The 17,792-nt window shown below is 40.9% G+C and overlaps 1 protein-coding gene across 5 annotated transcripts in view; it reads right to left on the bottom strand.

Annotated features, from left to right (window-relative positions):
- Window positions 1–240: 240 nt before the first annotated feature.
- Window positions 241–17,792, bottom strand: part of PDE7B (phosphodiesterase 7B) — a 367,556-nt gene continuing 350,004 nt past the window's right edge. For all 5 annotated transcript variants that reach the window (XM_043457265.1, XM_043457268.1, XM_043457267.1 and 2 more), the window contains 4 exons: window positions 16,421–16,565; window positions 14,295–14,391; window positions 8,763–8,843; window positions 241–3,937 (listed from right to left, as the gene is read on the bottom strand). In XM_043457265.1, the coding sequence (XP_043313200.1) occupies window positions 3,714–3,937; window positions 8,763–8,843; window positions 14,295–14,391; window positions 16,421–16,565 (547 nt within the window). In that variant the 3' untranslated portion in view covers window positions 241–3,713. The remainder of the gene's footprint in view (window positions 3,938–8,762; window positions 8,844–14,294; window positions 14,392–16,420; window positions 16,566–17,792) is intronic.

Below are 17,792 nucleotides of genomic sequence, written 5' to 3'. Positions count from 1 at the left end.
AGTTTGACAAATGTGGATCAGAAAACTATCAGGACTCAGGGGAAAGGCAGAATCGAATGATGGCCCTTTCCCCCTAATTGGCAAGTGATAGCGTTATGGACATGGCTGTTTCTGTAGCATCCAGTGGAATGGATCACACTAATCATGGCTGCAGCAGTGTTCTTGACCTTGACCTTGAATCTGACTGGTTGGCTGATAACATGCTACCTGGTGGAAATCAGAGTATTTTTCATATTGTGATATTTTAAAGAAATTATCTTTATTTTTAATTGTTTATCTAGACATGCCAATGAATATTTATGCCACATTTTGAGCAAAAACTCACAAGGTGTTCGTTTGTTTTTTTTCCAAACTTCACGTGTGTACACAAAACAACACAATTTTAAGGGTTTGCGTAAAAGAACAAAGCATAAGAAATATAGTGAGATACAAGCTCATAACCAATGTTCAAATCAGTGAGCAGATCTGATTCAACATGAGAAAAGTTTACAAAACAAGTCTGTGGTTTGTAGGAAGCACTATCTGGTGATGGTGTTGCAGGACACAATCCCTGTCCCATTGCGGGAAGCCGTAGGCAGGTAGAAAGACAGCAGGATGTTCACTCGGCCTATCAGGGAGTGATGGGGAGGCCAGTGTTTCAGGAAAAACGTTCTGACTGTTTGTGGGTGCTGTCAAGAGGAAAAGCAGACTTTGTCCATCAGGCCTGGCAGTGATATCTATTCTCTCTTTTGATTTTAACTTTACCTGAACCCTTTGATTCCTTTCTTCTCAAGCACTGAAGGAATTAAACTTGGAAAGTCAGCAAGTGACGATCCAGAGTCTAAGGGAAAAAAAAAAGTGAAGATAAAGTCCCCGGATGATCCAACAGCTGTGTCTTAACTAGTAACCAGACTCCTTCTATTGATATATTGCAAGACAGCCACCAGTAGCCAGGAAAAAAGAAAACAAATGTTTTCACATTCTTTGTGTTTTTTTTTTTTTTTTTTTACAAAAAAATGGATCTAGGAACTCATATGGTTGAAGGAAGGAGACAAATGTAACTAGTTTATGCATCACATCTCATTCTGCTTCAGATTTTTATTGTACTAGTAGCTGCTTCATAGGCTTAATAGTTAGATATTTGGTAGTTTTCTCTGTGAGTTCTTCTTTAAGACCTAAAATACTTGTGTCCTATAAATTTGGAACTACGAAAAATGCCTCCAGTCTTATTTATTTAAATTATGATATAAATATTGTTTAAACAAGGTTTCCTAAACTCAAAGGAGAGGCTCCATTAGCTAAAACGTGTCTTCTTCCTTATCTTTCCCGTATCTTCCTCAGTAATTGCTTTCTTTGATTTGATCTCATGAAAATTAGAAATAGACTACTCAAAAGTTCTCTGCATCACCAAACCAAAATAAGTGAGTTTGGAAGCAGAAATACATTCAATGTGTTCTCTTTTGAGGACTCACCAAGCTAAGAGCTTCAGAGTATTAAAGCCATAAAGAATCATGTCAGTTCATAGTTATTATAAGAAAAAAAAAAGCCCCCAAAACAAACCCAAAGTTTGTTAAGTTTTCACAACTCCCCTTCTTACCCATATCAATAATTTCAACTTATTATCCACCCATTTCATGAGGTTTTCACACTTGCTTTAGTACCTTCTGACCATCTCTCCTACTTTAATGAAACTACAACCAACTTTCCAATTCACCCTAAACCTTAACTCTGCAAGCCTCGGTCTTTCTGCAGGAACTTAATACAATCCAGTCAAGTTTCTCACATTTCATTTGTATGTTAGGAGGAAAAAAAAAAAGAGTTGAACTTAGGAAATGAGAGTTAGCTGAGGTTCTATCAGCTTGTGAAACAGCTTGATAGTAGCAGAAACAATCATATTATCATTCTCCCCATTACCACACTGTTGAAGATAAAAAGAAATGGGGCATTGCCAATTTTCATCTAACATTAGTTGTGCTGGAACTTCTAAAGAAAAGGTTCAATGTGCCGAGTTTAGTTGACTAGAGAAGAATGCTGTAACAAACTGACTTTCCAGCCAAGTGTCTGCAGAAAAAATGGCAACAAAATTCCAAAGTGACTCCGCTAGCTAGAGCCATAATTAACCACAGTAACCTGCTAGGAAGGTAAACTCTACCAGACAACAGAAATATTTTCTTTCCTTAAATGATGTTAATGTCTGCTAAACAGTTGGGTAGTTCATATGAAATGAAAGAAAAAGAAAAGTCCAGTTACTATTAACACCAAAGAAATTCACGCCAACCATAAACCAAAGGTGCTTTGGTACTATAGCCAGAACAGATGATGGTGTTAGAGGGGAGCAGGGAAGTCCCTGATGGTTAGCTGACAGGGTTATGGAAGGTTGGTGAGACCTGCTCTGTGTCCCGTGAGGCTGACACACCACCATGTCAATGACAGGAGTCGTAGAAACACAAGCTAATCAGCTGGCTTGTTAAAACAGAGTGCAACATCGCTGTATTGAAAGTGACTTCAGGCTTGTTGAGTCTTGTTCATCTGAGGAAACCATGCTTGCTGCCATAGATTAGACACTATGGTCTCAAGCGGAATGCGTGTGAAGTTTCCAAAATATTTCCTCAAAGACTTGATTCAGTTTTGGTTTGTGACCTTAGCTGGCAAGCATCAAGGTGGACATGGGCAGGCAGTTCAGAAGGACATCTGTGAGGACTGAAGTTGGGCAGCTTTCAGAAGATGAAAAGATGTTTAAAGTTAAGGCCTTTATCTGCAAACAATAGTATATTAATAAACTCTATACCATATTTACAAATGCATTCTCTTGTATTAAAACTAACAGTATTCTGTTCACAGTGCCATTGTTTATACAGGTAGCAATCCCATAATACTCATGTATTTTGGCGTGGGAATCAGTAGCGCTTGATATTTACACAAGATGTACAGGTGTGAAAATAACATGTCACTGAATCTGAGTTACTGATAAAAGACAGATTGACTAATGGTGCAAAGGAATGACTGTACAGCACCTTCCCCTCGCATCGGATAGGACACGTGGTTTCTTAAACTGAGAAGATGCCAAATCTCTGACCCAAAGTGGCATGGAGTCCGTAACAAAACAATGAACCCCCTGTTCACGTTTGGGTACGTTGAATAATCTTTGTCCAGAGTTTTAGATCCATTGTCTAGTGCACAAAATAGAAAAGTTAAAAAGATTTATTATTATTTTATAATAATAATTATTATTAAAATAGAAGGTACTTTCTCTCACGCTCTCTCTCGCCAGCGCTCTTGCACTTCAGACCAATGTCCTTGGAGTTCCAAATATGCTGGTGTTTTTGTCATGCAGCTCAGCAGTCCGATGGCCAAGGCTAAAATGCTCTGGACTCAGGAAGCGCCGCCCGTCACAGTGTGACCCAGGGCCCCAGGGGCCACGGCAAGAGCACTTCTTTCTTACTCCCTAGTCGTCTCCTCCAGGGCCAAGCCGGTCCCTGGAATCGGCTCCCTCATCGTGGAATGGAGTTGCTCATTTCGGCAGCTGATGCTGAGGTGACGGATGGCTTCTGTACACTTGGGAAAAGGAGGGAGGCAGGTGAGTGGGAGGAGGGTGGACTCCGAGGAGCTCCTGGGTGATGTCCAGAGAGGGGCCGGGTTGATCAGCAAGAGCCCCCAGAGCATCCGCCCTCCCAGAGGCCTCTGCGCGAGGAGGCTGTCAATCAGTGTGCGGAGCAGGGCGCCGGCCCCGGGCACTAGGGGGCGTCGCCTTCGGCCACAGTCTGCTCCTCGGCCTCGGTCCCTGGGCCTTTGTGGTCCGGGCTGCCATCGCCACTGCTTCTGTGCTGTTTGGGCAACAGGCTCTTCCACTGGGCTTTGTTGTGCGCGAGATGGCTTAGCATGCTCTCAGACAGGGCGCTGTGTCCCGTGAAGCGGGCCCATTCCCGGAAGAGGGGCTCCACGATGTAGGTCATGAAACCTGAAACAGGCAAGGCCAACGTCATCACCAGCAGGGCAGTAGGACCACTTCTTCCCTCACACACACGATTGGGCCCATGATGCACTCGGCCCCAGGGGTATGGAGGCCTCCAAGATGTGGTCCCTGCCCTCAGCCTAGGAGCATGAGGTAAGTCACCTTAGGCTTGGCATTTAACCTCTCTATGCCTCCGTTTTTGCATTTGTAAAGAGGAGTGAAGAAGGGTACCAAACCCGTAGAGTTGTTAGGACAATGAAATAACACATGTGAAATGCTTAGAAAGTTCCTGGCATATAGCAAACACTCAGCAAATATTGGCTATTACTATGTGAAGAAGGTTCACTGGAGAAGGGATAGGCTACCCACTCCAGTATTCTTGGGCTTCCCTTATGGCTCAGCTGGTAAAGAATCTGCCTTTAATGTGGGAGACCTGGGTTCAATCCTTGGGTTGGGAAGATCCCCTGGGGAAGGGAAAGGCTACCCACTCCAGTATTCTGGCCTAGAGAACTCCATGGACTATCGCAAAGAGTCCACATGACTGACCACTTTCACTTTCATTTGAAGAAGGATCGTGTAGGACTCTGCAACCCCATGGACTGTAGCCTACCAGGATCCTCAGTCCATGGGATTTTCCAGGCAAGAATACTGGAATGGGTTGCCATTTCCTTCTCCAGGGGATCTTCCCGACCCAGGGATCGAACCCGCGTCTCCCGCATTGTAGGCAGAAGCTTTACTGTCTGAGCTACCAGGGAAGCCCTGAAGAAGGATAAAGACATATAAAGAAAAAAGTTTAAAAAAAAATGAGCTAGAACTAAGGAAAGTGGCTGAGGGAGGGGAGGAAAGGGAAAGTGACACCAGGAAGCCACACATTGTTGATTTAGACCATCTGAAGAGTTCATTCATACATTTACCCTGAAGATATTTCTTCAGGATTATCATTTCACATTTTTGTCTTACTTTCTATTATGTTAAGCAACCAGGTGTAGATAATAAAAGTTCTTTGTCTTCAAAACAGATTTTTACCTGCATAAAAGTTCTGCTTGAATGATGAGGTAAGATGGGTTGATATGAGACTTCTTTGTTAGCATGTCTGTTCTCTTAATTATTTTAGCCTTGTTGAACTTTCTAATCACGTCTCACTGTTAATGTGCTTTCCATATAAAGCATGATTTATTAAAGCAAAGATAATTTCCAGTCTAGGTTGGAATTATTGGATTCATCACAAATTTGGACATATTTAGGTTTTATTGTATTTCCCTTGAAATGGTATTGGGAGAAGGGGACTTCTGTGGTATGGGGAGAGGCAAGTTTTTTCAGCATAATGAAATCTTCTGACAACTCTCCCTGTGTGTTTATAGTCATGCGAATTATAAGGCTTGACTGGATTACTTTTTATTGGACAAACAGCCAATACTTAGCCTTTGAGGATGCTCTGGAGATGAGAAAAGGATGCATTGATTCTAAATGTTAGTATATGTGTCTGCATTTTCTCATTAGATGTGAAATATGATTTAAATATTATAAGATGATGTTAGATAACCTGACTCTAAGGAGCAAAAAGTTAAGCCAGCGACTTACTGTGTACATTTTGATAAGGTTATGTGGGGAGACAGACAATTAAGATTTCATTCTGGAATGTTCTTGCTTGCTATTCTAGACTACCTCCACATCTAATTTTGAATATCTTCCATCTTAAGAGATATTAGATATTATATATCTAAAAAGATAGTCTGCAATATTGTTATACTATTCTGAAGTTTAAGGTGTGAATATTTACCAGGTTTACCCTGAGTATTAAAAAGTTACAAATCCCATACTTAAAAATCCAGTACTTAAAAAAAAGTCAGCTTATTTTTTTCCTGAAATTACTCTGGAGTTGCATCTCTATATTTCTACTCATTAGATATAAAGACCTCTAATAGGAGATAGGAGAGTGATTTTGAAGTCTGAATAGACACCATGAGGCAGTTTTTCTCATGAAGCAAAGCTTCTGCATGATTAGATTCGAGGCTGTCCCACAGGTTCCCACTGTATTTGTGCAAACTGACTCAGATGGTAAAGAATCTGCCTGCAATGCAGGAAACCCAGGTTTGATCCCAGGGTTGGGAAGAGCCCCTGGAGAAGGAAATGGCAACCCACTCCAGTATTCTTGCCTGTAGAATCCCATGGACAGCGGAGTTTGGTGGGCTGCAGTCCATGGGATTGCAAAGAGTTGGACATGACTGAGTGACTAACACATTCACATTCACGCTCTTCTACTAAGTGATGCAGAGCCTGACTTTGTGGGGACATTGCTCTCCTGAAAGGTTACAGGTGGGGGAGGGGAGAAATGATGGCCTCAGAGTTAACAAGGATTGAAGAAAGCCTCTTTTTCTTCATCTTTCTAGCTTTTTTTTTTTCTTAATGGCTTGCAAGATCTTAATTCCCCAACCAGGGATCGAACCTGGGCCCCAGGCAGTGAGACTGCTGAGTTCTAACCACTTGACTGCCAGGGAATTCCTAATTCCTTATCTTTCTATGAAAGTGAAAGTGTTAGTCACTCAGTCAGGTCTGACTCTTTGTGACCCCATGGACTACAGCCCTCCAGGCATCTCTGTCCATGGGATTTCTGAGGCAAGAATACTGGAGTGGGCTGCCATTTCCTTCTCCAGGGAATCTTTTTGACCCAGGGATTGACCCAGGCCTCCCTCATTGCAGGCAGATTCTTTACACTCGGAAACACCAGGGAAGCCCATCTTTCTATAGGTTTCACCAATTGGAGATTCATTTGATTGAGCACCTACTTTTTGAAAGGTAGAGTTTGATGGGAGTGGGGAGGAAGGTGGGTGAGGGGTGGATAGAAAATCCTTTTTTCACTTGGGTAAATATGAATTACTTAAAAAGAGAATCAGATCGAAGCCTGAGACGGCACTCAGGAAATCCTCATTGTGGATTGGGAAAGGAAAAAGAGAGGACATTTTCAGTCCCAAGGGAATCAGGACAGAGGAACTACCTGCATTATTCATACCCACTGGAAAAATATTTGTTTGGGAGGCTGGAGCCCACAGCTCCCATTAGACTCTGTTTATCTATCTGGGTTTTTCCAGTTTAGCCTGATATGTCCCTGCATACCACACCTCCAAGCCTTGAACCTGCAGAGCTGGGAGATGTGGAATGGAGACAGAAAGATTTATCTGCTGAGGGTTATTTTATAATCACTTTTTCTCCTTATTACTGGTGTGCTGGTGTAGCATCCATGGGATTTTCCTAGGCACTCAATCCTCATCCCATTTTAAAAACAGGTATCTATGGTAACCACATTTTCCTGAGCTGAAAATCAGGACATATGATCTGACAAAATAAGTGTGTTCTCATGACAACAAGAGAATAGAATCCCCAAAATCAAGTCTGTCTTGCAAATCCAGGTTGTGTGCTTAACAACGTAAGTGCTTTTCTCTGGGGACTGAAAATGTCTTTAACAGGTGCCTGGCAAATTCCTTTCTAACCAGAGTTTAACAAACTGGGCTCTGGGATTAGGATTTGGGTCAGGGTCTATTTCTTTTGAATCGCATCTGCAAAATTTCCAATCAGATACAGCATTGGATCCAAGGAGGCTGAGGTTGCATTTCCATTAATACTGCTGCCCTTCGCCCTCCCCAGCAATTCTGTAGCTTTCTCTGCTCTGGATTCTTCCTGGGTTCTGCTTTTTATAACAACACCCCTCTCCCTTTTTCAGGTGAAGGAATCAGTTTAATTGTAAACAAAACATAATGATATTAACGGCAATTGAGAAAAAAATTATCAATAATTTCAGTGTTCCCATGTATCTATTTTAATATTTGCACATTCCCTTCAGATTTTTAAAAACTAGATTAATTTTATTCCTATTTTCTTAGGTTGACTTTGCAACTCTTTTGTGAGGCTATGGATTCAATTTGACCCTCAGTAATTGGAAGCATATCATTCTAACTGCCTGGTTTTCTCAATTTTCAATTGATCTTTTTGGGTGCCCCGTGCCCTCCCAATCTCCAGGCATTGAGCCTTGAGCCTTGCAAAAGTTTGCTGCACTGTGACTGCCTTAAGTTGTTTTAAGGCAGTTCTGTCTGAACTGTGTTAAGGCAGTTCAGAAAAACTTAAACTGGTACATGTCAGGACCATAGTTTATAAGTAAAAGAGTTCAAGTTCTGAGTTTGGTTTTAACTGGAGGAAACTGCAAGGAAAAGAAAGACTTGCTTTAAATGTAGATGGAATTGATAGAGTGTTTAAAGAAGTGAAAGAAACTAATAGTTATTTTAAAGGAATTAGAGTTACTGTTTAACACTTATTGAAATTGACAATTGAGAGTGTGGCCCTAAAAGAACAAGACTGAAAATACATTTTGAAGTGAAGAAGCATGGGACCCCATGTCACGTGTTTATGGGCCTGAGTCTGGGGACCCAGCCTTTGAAATTATGCATTGAGGATGAAGGGTAGTGACCGAAATGGAAGGATCCGAAACTACAGATTTTCCACGTTTCAAGTCCTAAAGAGAGAGTGAGCTAATCTGACCTCCAGCACCCAATAATTGATTCTTGTTACTTTCCTTCATTTGGTTTTGATTCAATTCTAAACAACAAAGTTAATACAAGTTGTTTATTAAGGGTCTATAACAAAGACTTTACTGTATTTTTCATCTCAATTGATAATTATTTAGTAGATAGGTCATGACTAGAGTGTTTATTTGGATTCAGTTATTCAAAGGGGCATTAATTAGTTCGGATCTTTCAAAAGCTGTGTGTAGGTCTTCTTTGTGACTCTTGGCCGAGGTGCCAAAATTATTAATTTAAAATTACAGTTGAGTTCAACTCACCAATTTGTATACTAGGGATTGAATCTTTCTGTTGATTGCAAAGAGGACTGATTTCCAGTTCAAATTTCTGTTCAAGATCACCTAAGAAAGAAGAAGAAACACATTGGTATTGTAGAACTTGAAATTTTTAATGGTCTAGTTGGAAGGAGTTACCTGGGAATTACCGTTTCTTGCCTTGTTGCTAGGAATGCTCTAGCAATGACTGACTCTGCCCTGCTCTGGTAATTTCTGTGAAAATTTAAAATGTCAGCATATCAATGATCATTTACAATAGGCTCGTTGTTAATAGGTATGCTCTGGGATTAGAATAAACTTTTGAACAAAACTTTATATGAACAGGAAAATGAATGGCCAATTTCCTAATACTGAGATGGAAGTTCTGGTTTGAAGTTACAGATTAAGAAAACAGGTTTTATGTTTTTCCCTCCTTTCACTCTGCCTGACCCTCATCTGGTTTCACCTGAACAACCAGGAATAATAAGTAGGCAGAAAACAAGGAAGAGGAACTATAAATAGGAAGATCTCATATGAGAGTATCTCTAGAGCTACAAAATTAATCAAAATAAGGGTCTGATTCTTTCAATCTTACTCCTTAGAATTTTACTCAGTATAACTAAAAATTAAATAAAGTATAAAGGTCAGGATGATCTTTTTTTTTAAAAAAACTTTATATTTTTTACTGGGATATAGCCGATTAGCAATGTTGTGATAGTTTCAGATGAACAGTGAAGGGGCTCAGTCAGACATATACAAGTAAGGATGATCCTTCTTTATAATGCCTCTGTCAGCTAGAAGACCAAAGGAGAAATACATCATGCAAAGCTTTATCAAAATACTTTATTGATTCTTCCTGAAGGTGAAAAATTGTGGGTAATTTTCTCATTGGGAAAAACAATCTAGTTAATCAGTAGAGAAGCTGGTTCTCAGAACCACTCACTGAATTCACAGCTGTGAATGCACTCCTCTAAACTAGAGGAGAAAAACACACATATTTATACCATGTTTGCTGTGTGTCAGGCACAGTTCTAAGCACTTTACCTATTTAATTAATTTAATCCTCATAACAAGCTCAGTATAGCCCCCATTTTATAAGATATGGAAACTGAGATGAAGCCTAGAGAAGTTTGTTGACTTAAGTCCTTCTGGCAATGAGGAGGGGAGCCCAAATTCTAATGCTGGAAGTCTGGCTTCAGAAGGTCTGCACTTAACCATGGAGCTACGATCTTTTGAGATGCCACATTTCTGTCATTTTCTCTAAGACTGTAGCCATGGCTCCCTTGGTCTCTAGGGCCATGGTGATTCTCAAAACCGATGTGAGGAAATCACTTTGGCTTAACCTGAGGGGTTTAGGGAAGCCAGGTGACAACGGCCTTGAGAGGACAGGTATGACACCATTTAATATCAAAATGAATTCTCCTCAAGTTGATTTCACTCCTTACCTCCTTAGCTCCGTTAATAGGGATTTTTCAGTCAAGCATGACACTTGGAGGGAAGTTTCTCTTCCTTCTACCCTCTGTATTGAGGCAGCAAATCTCATTTATTTCTCTGTTGAAATATCTCTTTTCCCTGGTTTCACTCTAGTCTGTCTTCTTTCTTTTTTCAAATTGAAGAATAGTTGATTTACAATATTAAATTAGTTATAGGTGTACAACATAGTGATTCAGTAATTTTATAGATTATATCCCATTTAAAGTTATTATAAAATATTGGCGATTTCCTATGTTGTACATTACATCATTGTATCTTATTTACTTTATACTTAGTAGTTTTAACCTCTTAATCCCCTACTGCTGTCTTGCCCCTTCCTCTTCCCTCTCCCAGCTGGATAGCCTCTAGTTCTCTATATCTGTGAATCTGTTTCTGTTTTTTTTTATATTCATTCATTTGTTTTATTTTTTATATTTTATATGTAAGTGAAAGCATACAGTATTTATCTCTCCCTGTTTGCTTATTTCACTAAGCATGGCACCGTCCAGGTTTATCCATGTTTTCACAAATGCAAAAATTTTATTCTTTTTTATGACTGAGTGGTATTCCACTGTGGACTTCCCTGGTGGTTCAGAGGTAAAAATCTGCCTGCCAAGGCAGGAGATGTGGGTTTGATCCCTGGGTCAGGAAGATCCTCTGGAGAAGGAAGTGGCAACCCACTCCAGTATTCTTGCCTGGGAAATTCCTGGCAGGCTACAGTCCATTGTGTTGCAAAGAGTCAGACATGACTTAGGGACTAAACAACAACAATAACTAAAGTATTCCATTATATATATATAAATATATATATACACACACACATACATATATATATGGGCTTCCCTGGTAGCTCAGTGGTAAAGAATCTGCCTGCAATGCAGGAGACTCGGGCTTGGTCCCTGGGTCAGGAAGATCCCCTGGAGGAGGGCATATCAACCCACTCTAGTATTCTTGCCTGGAGAATCCCATGGACAGAGGAGCCTGGTGGGCTACAGTCCATGGGGTCGCAAAGAGTCGGACAGGACTGAAGCAACTGAACTCGCAGACACACGTACATATGCATATCTCACATCTTCATCTGGTTTCTTGAAAACTCATTCTTATTTTCTGTTTCTTAGCTAGTTTCTTTAGTATTTCTTCTGCTTCAACTGCATATGTTGCCCTAATTGCACTTTCTAAGACAACTCCCATTGTCATAGTCTCTACTTCAGCCTGGTATACAGGGGCCTCAACAGATCCTCTTATTCTTACCTTCTCTGGAACCAAACTGGTCTATGAGGCACGGGGATGGTCCCTTCCCCATGCCTCGTCCCATTTCCACTGCTCTCTATCCAGATCAGTGGGACTTCCTGCAATGATGCTTATATTCTCTCCGCTGCCCACTATAGTAGTCCCTTGAAATAAGACTAATAAAACTGAAGAACTAAATTTTACATTTAACCAGATTAATTTAAATTTAATGGCCACATGTGCCTTGTGTCTATCCTATTGGACAGTGCGTTCACTACACATCCTTTAATACCCAGCTCAGATTCTACCATCCTTAGCACTAGATCTTCTCCTGTGACCTCCACCATGAGAGGATTTTCTTCCAGTTGGATCATTTATTCTTTCAACTATTTCAATGAATTTATAAAGCACTATATATTTCAGATACTTTGTTAATGTAGAAAATACAGTGAGGAAAATTGCAGTTTCTCTCCTCCAGGAACTTTACTAATTAGTATTCTGAGTTTGTGAGACATTAACTTTAATTCTTTGTCTCCTTCATGACACCTGCAATGGGGCTTTGCACATAGGAAAATCACAGTTTTGCTGAGGATTAGACAAGGCTGGAAGCATATGTTCAATGAAAACTTCTGGGAATCTTGGTTGACTGAGAAGATACCAATATGTTGTTACCATAGGACAGAAATTCTACTTTTTTTGAGTCATTGAGAGGAAGAGGATGAATGATGTTTGAGTTCTAATATCTGTCCTGAGGATCTAACACTGTCTTCCTAATTCATGGAATCTCATCTTTCTTTCTCTCTCTGTCCTCATCCTTGATTTTTGGGCTTTTCCTTTGATCAACATCACGAATCATCAAAGATACTTTGGCAGGAATTGTTAGCAGTCTGTGGAAGCCCAAATCCTAAATGGAAAGCTGGAAGAAGATGAATCAAAATGATACAAATAGTGCTTTATAGAATTTCTTAAAAAAATAATTCAGCATGGAGGACAAGCAGTTTGGATAACCAGAGAGTCTAGTCTTCTCTTAAATAAGCTGAACTTCTGCTAGAAGTTAATTAAAAAGGCTGTTAATTAAAAAGGACCTGACACCCTGTACTTTCCTTTCTCTGCCAGGAGACATGATATGGAGCAAAGTATATGAAAGCTCACCCTTAGTGATCAGCGTCACAAAGGTTCTAGGTGGTTCTGTCTTATAATGCTGCTTGTTGTTGTTTAGTCACTAAGTTGTGTCCAACTCTTGGCAACCCCATGGACTGTAGCCTGCCAGGCTCCTGTGTCCTTGGAATTTTCCAGGCAAGAATACTGGAGTGGGTTGCCATTTCCTTCTCCAGGGAATCTTCCTGACCCAGGGTTGGAACCTACGTCCCCTGCACTGGTAGGCTGGTTCTTTACTACTGAGCCACCAGGGAACCGCTATAATGCTGCACATGTGTATTATTATGAGGCCACATTTTTGCAAAGGCATCTTACAGATTACCTTTATTGGTTGATCCCATTTACTCCACTTAGCTAACAACTTCTGTATGCCTTGCCTTCTGCCCAAGAGACATGATCCCTGCCTCAAGCAGCTCATAATCCACAGAGTGTAAGATAAGTAAATGAAAGGGTTAAACTCCGATCAGTGTCAACAAGAACACATGGTCGAGTCAAAACCCAGACGGACAGGGTGGCATCTTTTCTCTGTCCCATTGTTTGATTTCCAAGGATGACAATCCTAGCCCTTCTCTCACTGGGCTGTTTCAACATTTTCTATATTTTACAGTAAAGTACTTATCTTATCTAACCTAACCTCCCTTCTCTAAGTTCATCATGTTTCCTTTTGTTTTTCCGTCCGTGGTGATCTTGTAACATGGGCAACTAGAAGTAACCTTTTGATTACTAACCACTCACACTCACTTGAAGTGAAATTGTACAGAATGGACACTACATGGGTGCTTTTACCCAAGGGAAAGAGATGGGGAGCAGAGCCTTCCGGCCCCATGTGAACCCACTCTGCTCTGTTTTGTCTTCTGTCTTTGGGACCATCTCAATGTCATTGACTCATCTTTCTACGGAGGCGTCTCCAAAAGGCTCACTGTTGCTACTTGACCTCCTCACAGAGCTGGTATGTGGGACACTTCAGGCTTTATTTGTTCTCAGACCCGAGCCTGTCACTAACATCAGGGCACTGTTGTGCCTGAAAAAACATCCTGAGCACTGAAACCAGGCCTGAAGAAACAAGCTGTATTTAAAGGCCAAGAACCCACCCAATGTCCAGATTCTGCTGCTAATTCATTGCCTTACTTCTGAATGAGTTTAACCTCTTAAAAATTATACCCTAACTTGGGACCATTTGTCTTTTCACAATATATATATGAGAGGATGAACTCTGACTAAATATGCTGTATTTCTTTATTCACTTTCAGAAAGCAAGGGAAAGAAATACAAAAAAAAGTCCAAGTCCTTCTGTCAGAGTGGAAAACATTGACCCCAAATGGCATTTAGCTTTTAAGCCATGCTCAGCTCATTAACATGAAGGTCAGAGTAAAAGTCAAACTGTCCTGCGCCTCTTATATCCACAGAGAAAAACCATGAAAATTATCTATATCCCTCTATTGCTCATGTTACTGTACCTCGTTACTACCTGTTTCCATAGAAAGTCAACTTATTTATTTTTAAATTATTTCCAAAAAAGGGCCAGATGGTATGCAAAAGGTTTAAAGAGAAAAGTGGGGTAATAAGAGTTGATGAAGTAACAGATGTCAGGATAGACGATCCATTTCCTGTTTTATTAGGATAAACATCCAAAAGGAGAGGGGCTGATGAACACTCAGCAGTTGGACCCCTACTAACCTTGCCTGTAGAATTCTTCGCAGACCCTTTCACTCCATTGCTTGCTCATCTCCCAGATTCTACAAGGATTGCAAATGTCAGCACACTTCAAGGCAATCTGAGAAATGACAGGGCAGGGAGAGATGGTCAAAGGATGATCCTTGAGCAGCAAATGTACCCCAAGCCCAAGGGCGGTCAGACCTGCCCTCCGACCTCACGGTACCAAGCCCATCTTTACAGAGGCCTCCCTGACGTGCCTCTTCAGGAAACAGCACTTATTCACCACCGCACAAAACCTTCATTCAGAACTCCCACTTTATAGCAGCGGGAAGGAGAGAAGAGTCACCGTCCAAGGACATGGGGCTTCCTGGAGGAGACCTGGAGTGGACAGGCCAAGGAAAGCCGTGGCCTGGCTCCTTCTGTTACTCCACCTCTTGTGGGCAGGGAGGCCACAGTGTCCCCAACCAGGCTCGGGTGAGATCACTGGGACCTCACCTCACAGTGACCACGTTGGCCGACTCCATACATCACTTAAACTGTGTGTGTTTGCATTTACATGGCCGTATCTGTGTGTGTCAGCAAGCTCAGAGCTAAGGAGCTCCTTGCCAGCCAGGGAGCTAAGCTGTATCAAGCCCAGGAGTGTTTGCTTGGCAGAGATGAGTCTGGGCCTTCTTGGCTTGCCTCACATAGTTCTGCATCTGGGATGCCAGCTTTTGTCAGGGATGCTGACCCTAGGAGGGGTCCCTTGAATTTCCAAAGAAGCAGGTTCTCCCTCTTAACAAACAACTGCCGAGAAACCACCGCCTAGATGTGCCTCTGGTGGTGTGCCCTCCATCGGCAAGGTCTGCTGGTTTTGACCTAGTTCTTTGGGATCATAGAACTGCTAGCAGCGTTGGGGTCTGGGAGAGCCTGGGTCATATTAAGCTGCAAACTTGGTTGGCTCTTTATTTCAGGTGAATGGGGGCACCAGTACTTGTTAGAGGAGGTCAGTGGCAGAAACCCCCTCCAGTTTCTGCCCTTTAGGGATTAATGTGTGTTAGCAAGCTTTCCTTTTATTTATTTATTTTATTTTTTATTTTTTAATTTTTTTTAGCAAGCTTTCCTTTTAGAATGCAAGTGTCCAGGCCAAATCTTTCAGCTACTCAAAGATTTGAGTCTCTAAAATCAGATGTCGGTGGTACCCAGGGGCTAGAAGTCTAATTTGGGAAGAAAGAAGGAGGGAGATTCAGTTTTACACCTGGGAGGAGGGCATTTCCTGCAAAGGATAGAGCAGTTGGATAACTTCAGAAGGCAGCCTGAAGGTATGGAAGGGAAAAGACTGTATAGTTTAGTCTCCCACGTGCTATTTCCCTGGTTTAACCATTTCCCTGGTTAAAGCTGGTCTATCTAGATGCATCCAGGATCCACTCAGTCAGTCTTCTGTGCCAAAAGGAAAGAAGGAAGATGAGAGAAAATGGAAGATCAAGCTAAAGGCTCTGGTTTGGATACCAGGTCAGACTTCTGCTTCCAAGATCCACTTCTCCCCTGCACTTCACAAATGGCTTCTTGCCACGGAAGGAAGCAGAAAGTGTTGCGCTTGATATGATTCAGTTCATTCAATTAAACAAAATCATTTATTTATTGGTACTTGATAATGGTAAGACTAGGTAAATATCTTTGAGCTTCAGATGAATATATGAGTTTAGGTTGTAAAAAGAAGTCAAGCAAGATTTAATTAAATAGGCTTGAGGTGAAGGAAAGATACTCATTTCTCAATTTTTGTTAGTACTATAGTTAACATAATACACTTTTGTACTAAAGGAATAGTTTTCGACATTGCAAAAGTATGATAGTGATCAACTTTACATCAAGCCACAAAATGTGGTAAATTTTTACTGCATGCAACTACCCAGGGGGGCTACTTTGTGGTGAAGCAGATACCAAACAAGGAAAAATGAGATATTATCAACTTACTGACTTGAAACCCAGATTTTACTTGCTTGGAAACCACTTAAAAATTTCATGTGTCTCAAGGTTTTTAGTAAACTAGGTCACTGCTCTAGCTTATACCATGGGGGATACTCCTTCTCAGATGTGCTAAAATGATTGATTGTATCCTTAGTGTTTTATAGCAAGGATAATGATGTCTTGTTGTTGTTGTTGTTTACCTGAAGCATAAAGTGCCTGTCGTGTACATCCTCCAGTCTTAGGTCTTTATTGTGGAGGTGAGCTTTCAATCTGGTCAAAAATTCATTCTGTCTGTTGATGTCTGTTGCCAAGATCAAGGAGCCCAGCTGCTGTTCAATATCCTGTCTGCATCCACAAGAATGAAAGAGAAAACACACACACAAAGCAAATCCCTTTGAGCAGAGTGATTGATTCTGTGATCATCAGGTGGCTTGTTTTCTTATTTCTGCCTCTGATACTGTTGATTCCAGAGTCCTGGTCCCTTGCAGCCCAAGTGTGATTCTCTCACCCACCATCACTCTGTCCTTGGATGGGAGGTATGCCAAGGACTGAACAGAGTGACTGAAACCTTGGGTGAACAAAGAAAGTTGTGGCAGTTTATACATTCCCACAGTTCCTATGAGTGGCAAGATCGGAAGCCAACAAGAAATGTATGCTTGAAGGAGGTCACAAAGACTCACAGAATCACAGGCATTTGGATTGTGCATTTTATAGGGCTCACACCAACTCAAACCTTAAGACTTGCATGGGGAGAGAAAGGGTATAATAATAGTAATGAAGCCAATAATAGTGACTGATTCTATGGAATGGAAAGATCCATCAAGGGAGCAAAATGGATAGGCTGGAAAGAGACACTGGAACCTACAAAAGAGTCACAGTAGATTAAGATACCATTAAAAAGCAGTGTTCAAGCAATATATTGGTCAACAAATGGTATACAGACAATGGAATGTTTTGGAAAAGTAAACCAAATTAGGGCTTTCCTCATATATGGAAAGTAATCAATGGGAGGAAAATCCATATCTATTTTTAAAAATTCACCTTTAAAAGTGAAGTATGTTTAGATAGAGTGCACAGAGCATACGCAAACATTTTAAGGGATAAATTATAAAATAAACATCTTACAATCACTGCCTAGGTCAAGATCGTTGCCTGCCAGTACCCCAGAAAGTCCTCATTGTGTCTCTCATCCAACCCCACTTCCTCTCAACCCCTGAAGCAACTACTATCTTGACTTTTGTTTTAATAATTTCCTTGTTATTGATAATAATTTTACCACCTGTGCATGCATGCCTAAATACTATGGTTTAACTTTAACTGCTTGTGCACTTTAAGTTATGTGGCAAGTATCAGTTTGTGACTTGCTTTTTTAGCTTAATATATTTTTGAAGGTCAGTTGAGTTGATGTGTGAGCTGTTGTTCATCCATTTTCGTGATTAGATTGTATCCCAATGTAGGACTGTACTTCAATATATGTATCTATTCTACTTTTGATGATCGCTTGAATAGTTTCTAGTTTTTGACTACTATGAAAAAAATGACACAATAAATACCATTACATACCTCAAATTT

Source organism: Cervus canadensis, chromosome 33 (assembly GCF_019320065.1).
Source record: "Cervus canadensis isolate Bull #8, Minnesota chromosome 33, ASM1932006v1, whole genome shotgun sequence".
Taxonomy (NCBI): domain Eukaryota; kingdom Metazoa; phylum Chordata; class Mammalia; order Artiodactyla; family Cervidae; genus Cervus; species Cervus canadensis.
The sequence above is the reverse complement of the archived record's forward strand: the minus strand, read 5'-3'. Positions and strand labels throughout refer to the sequence as shown.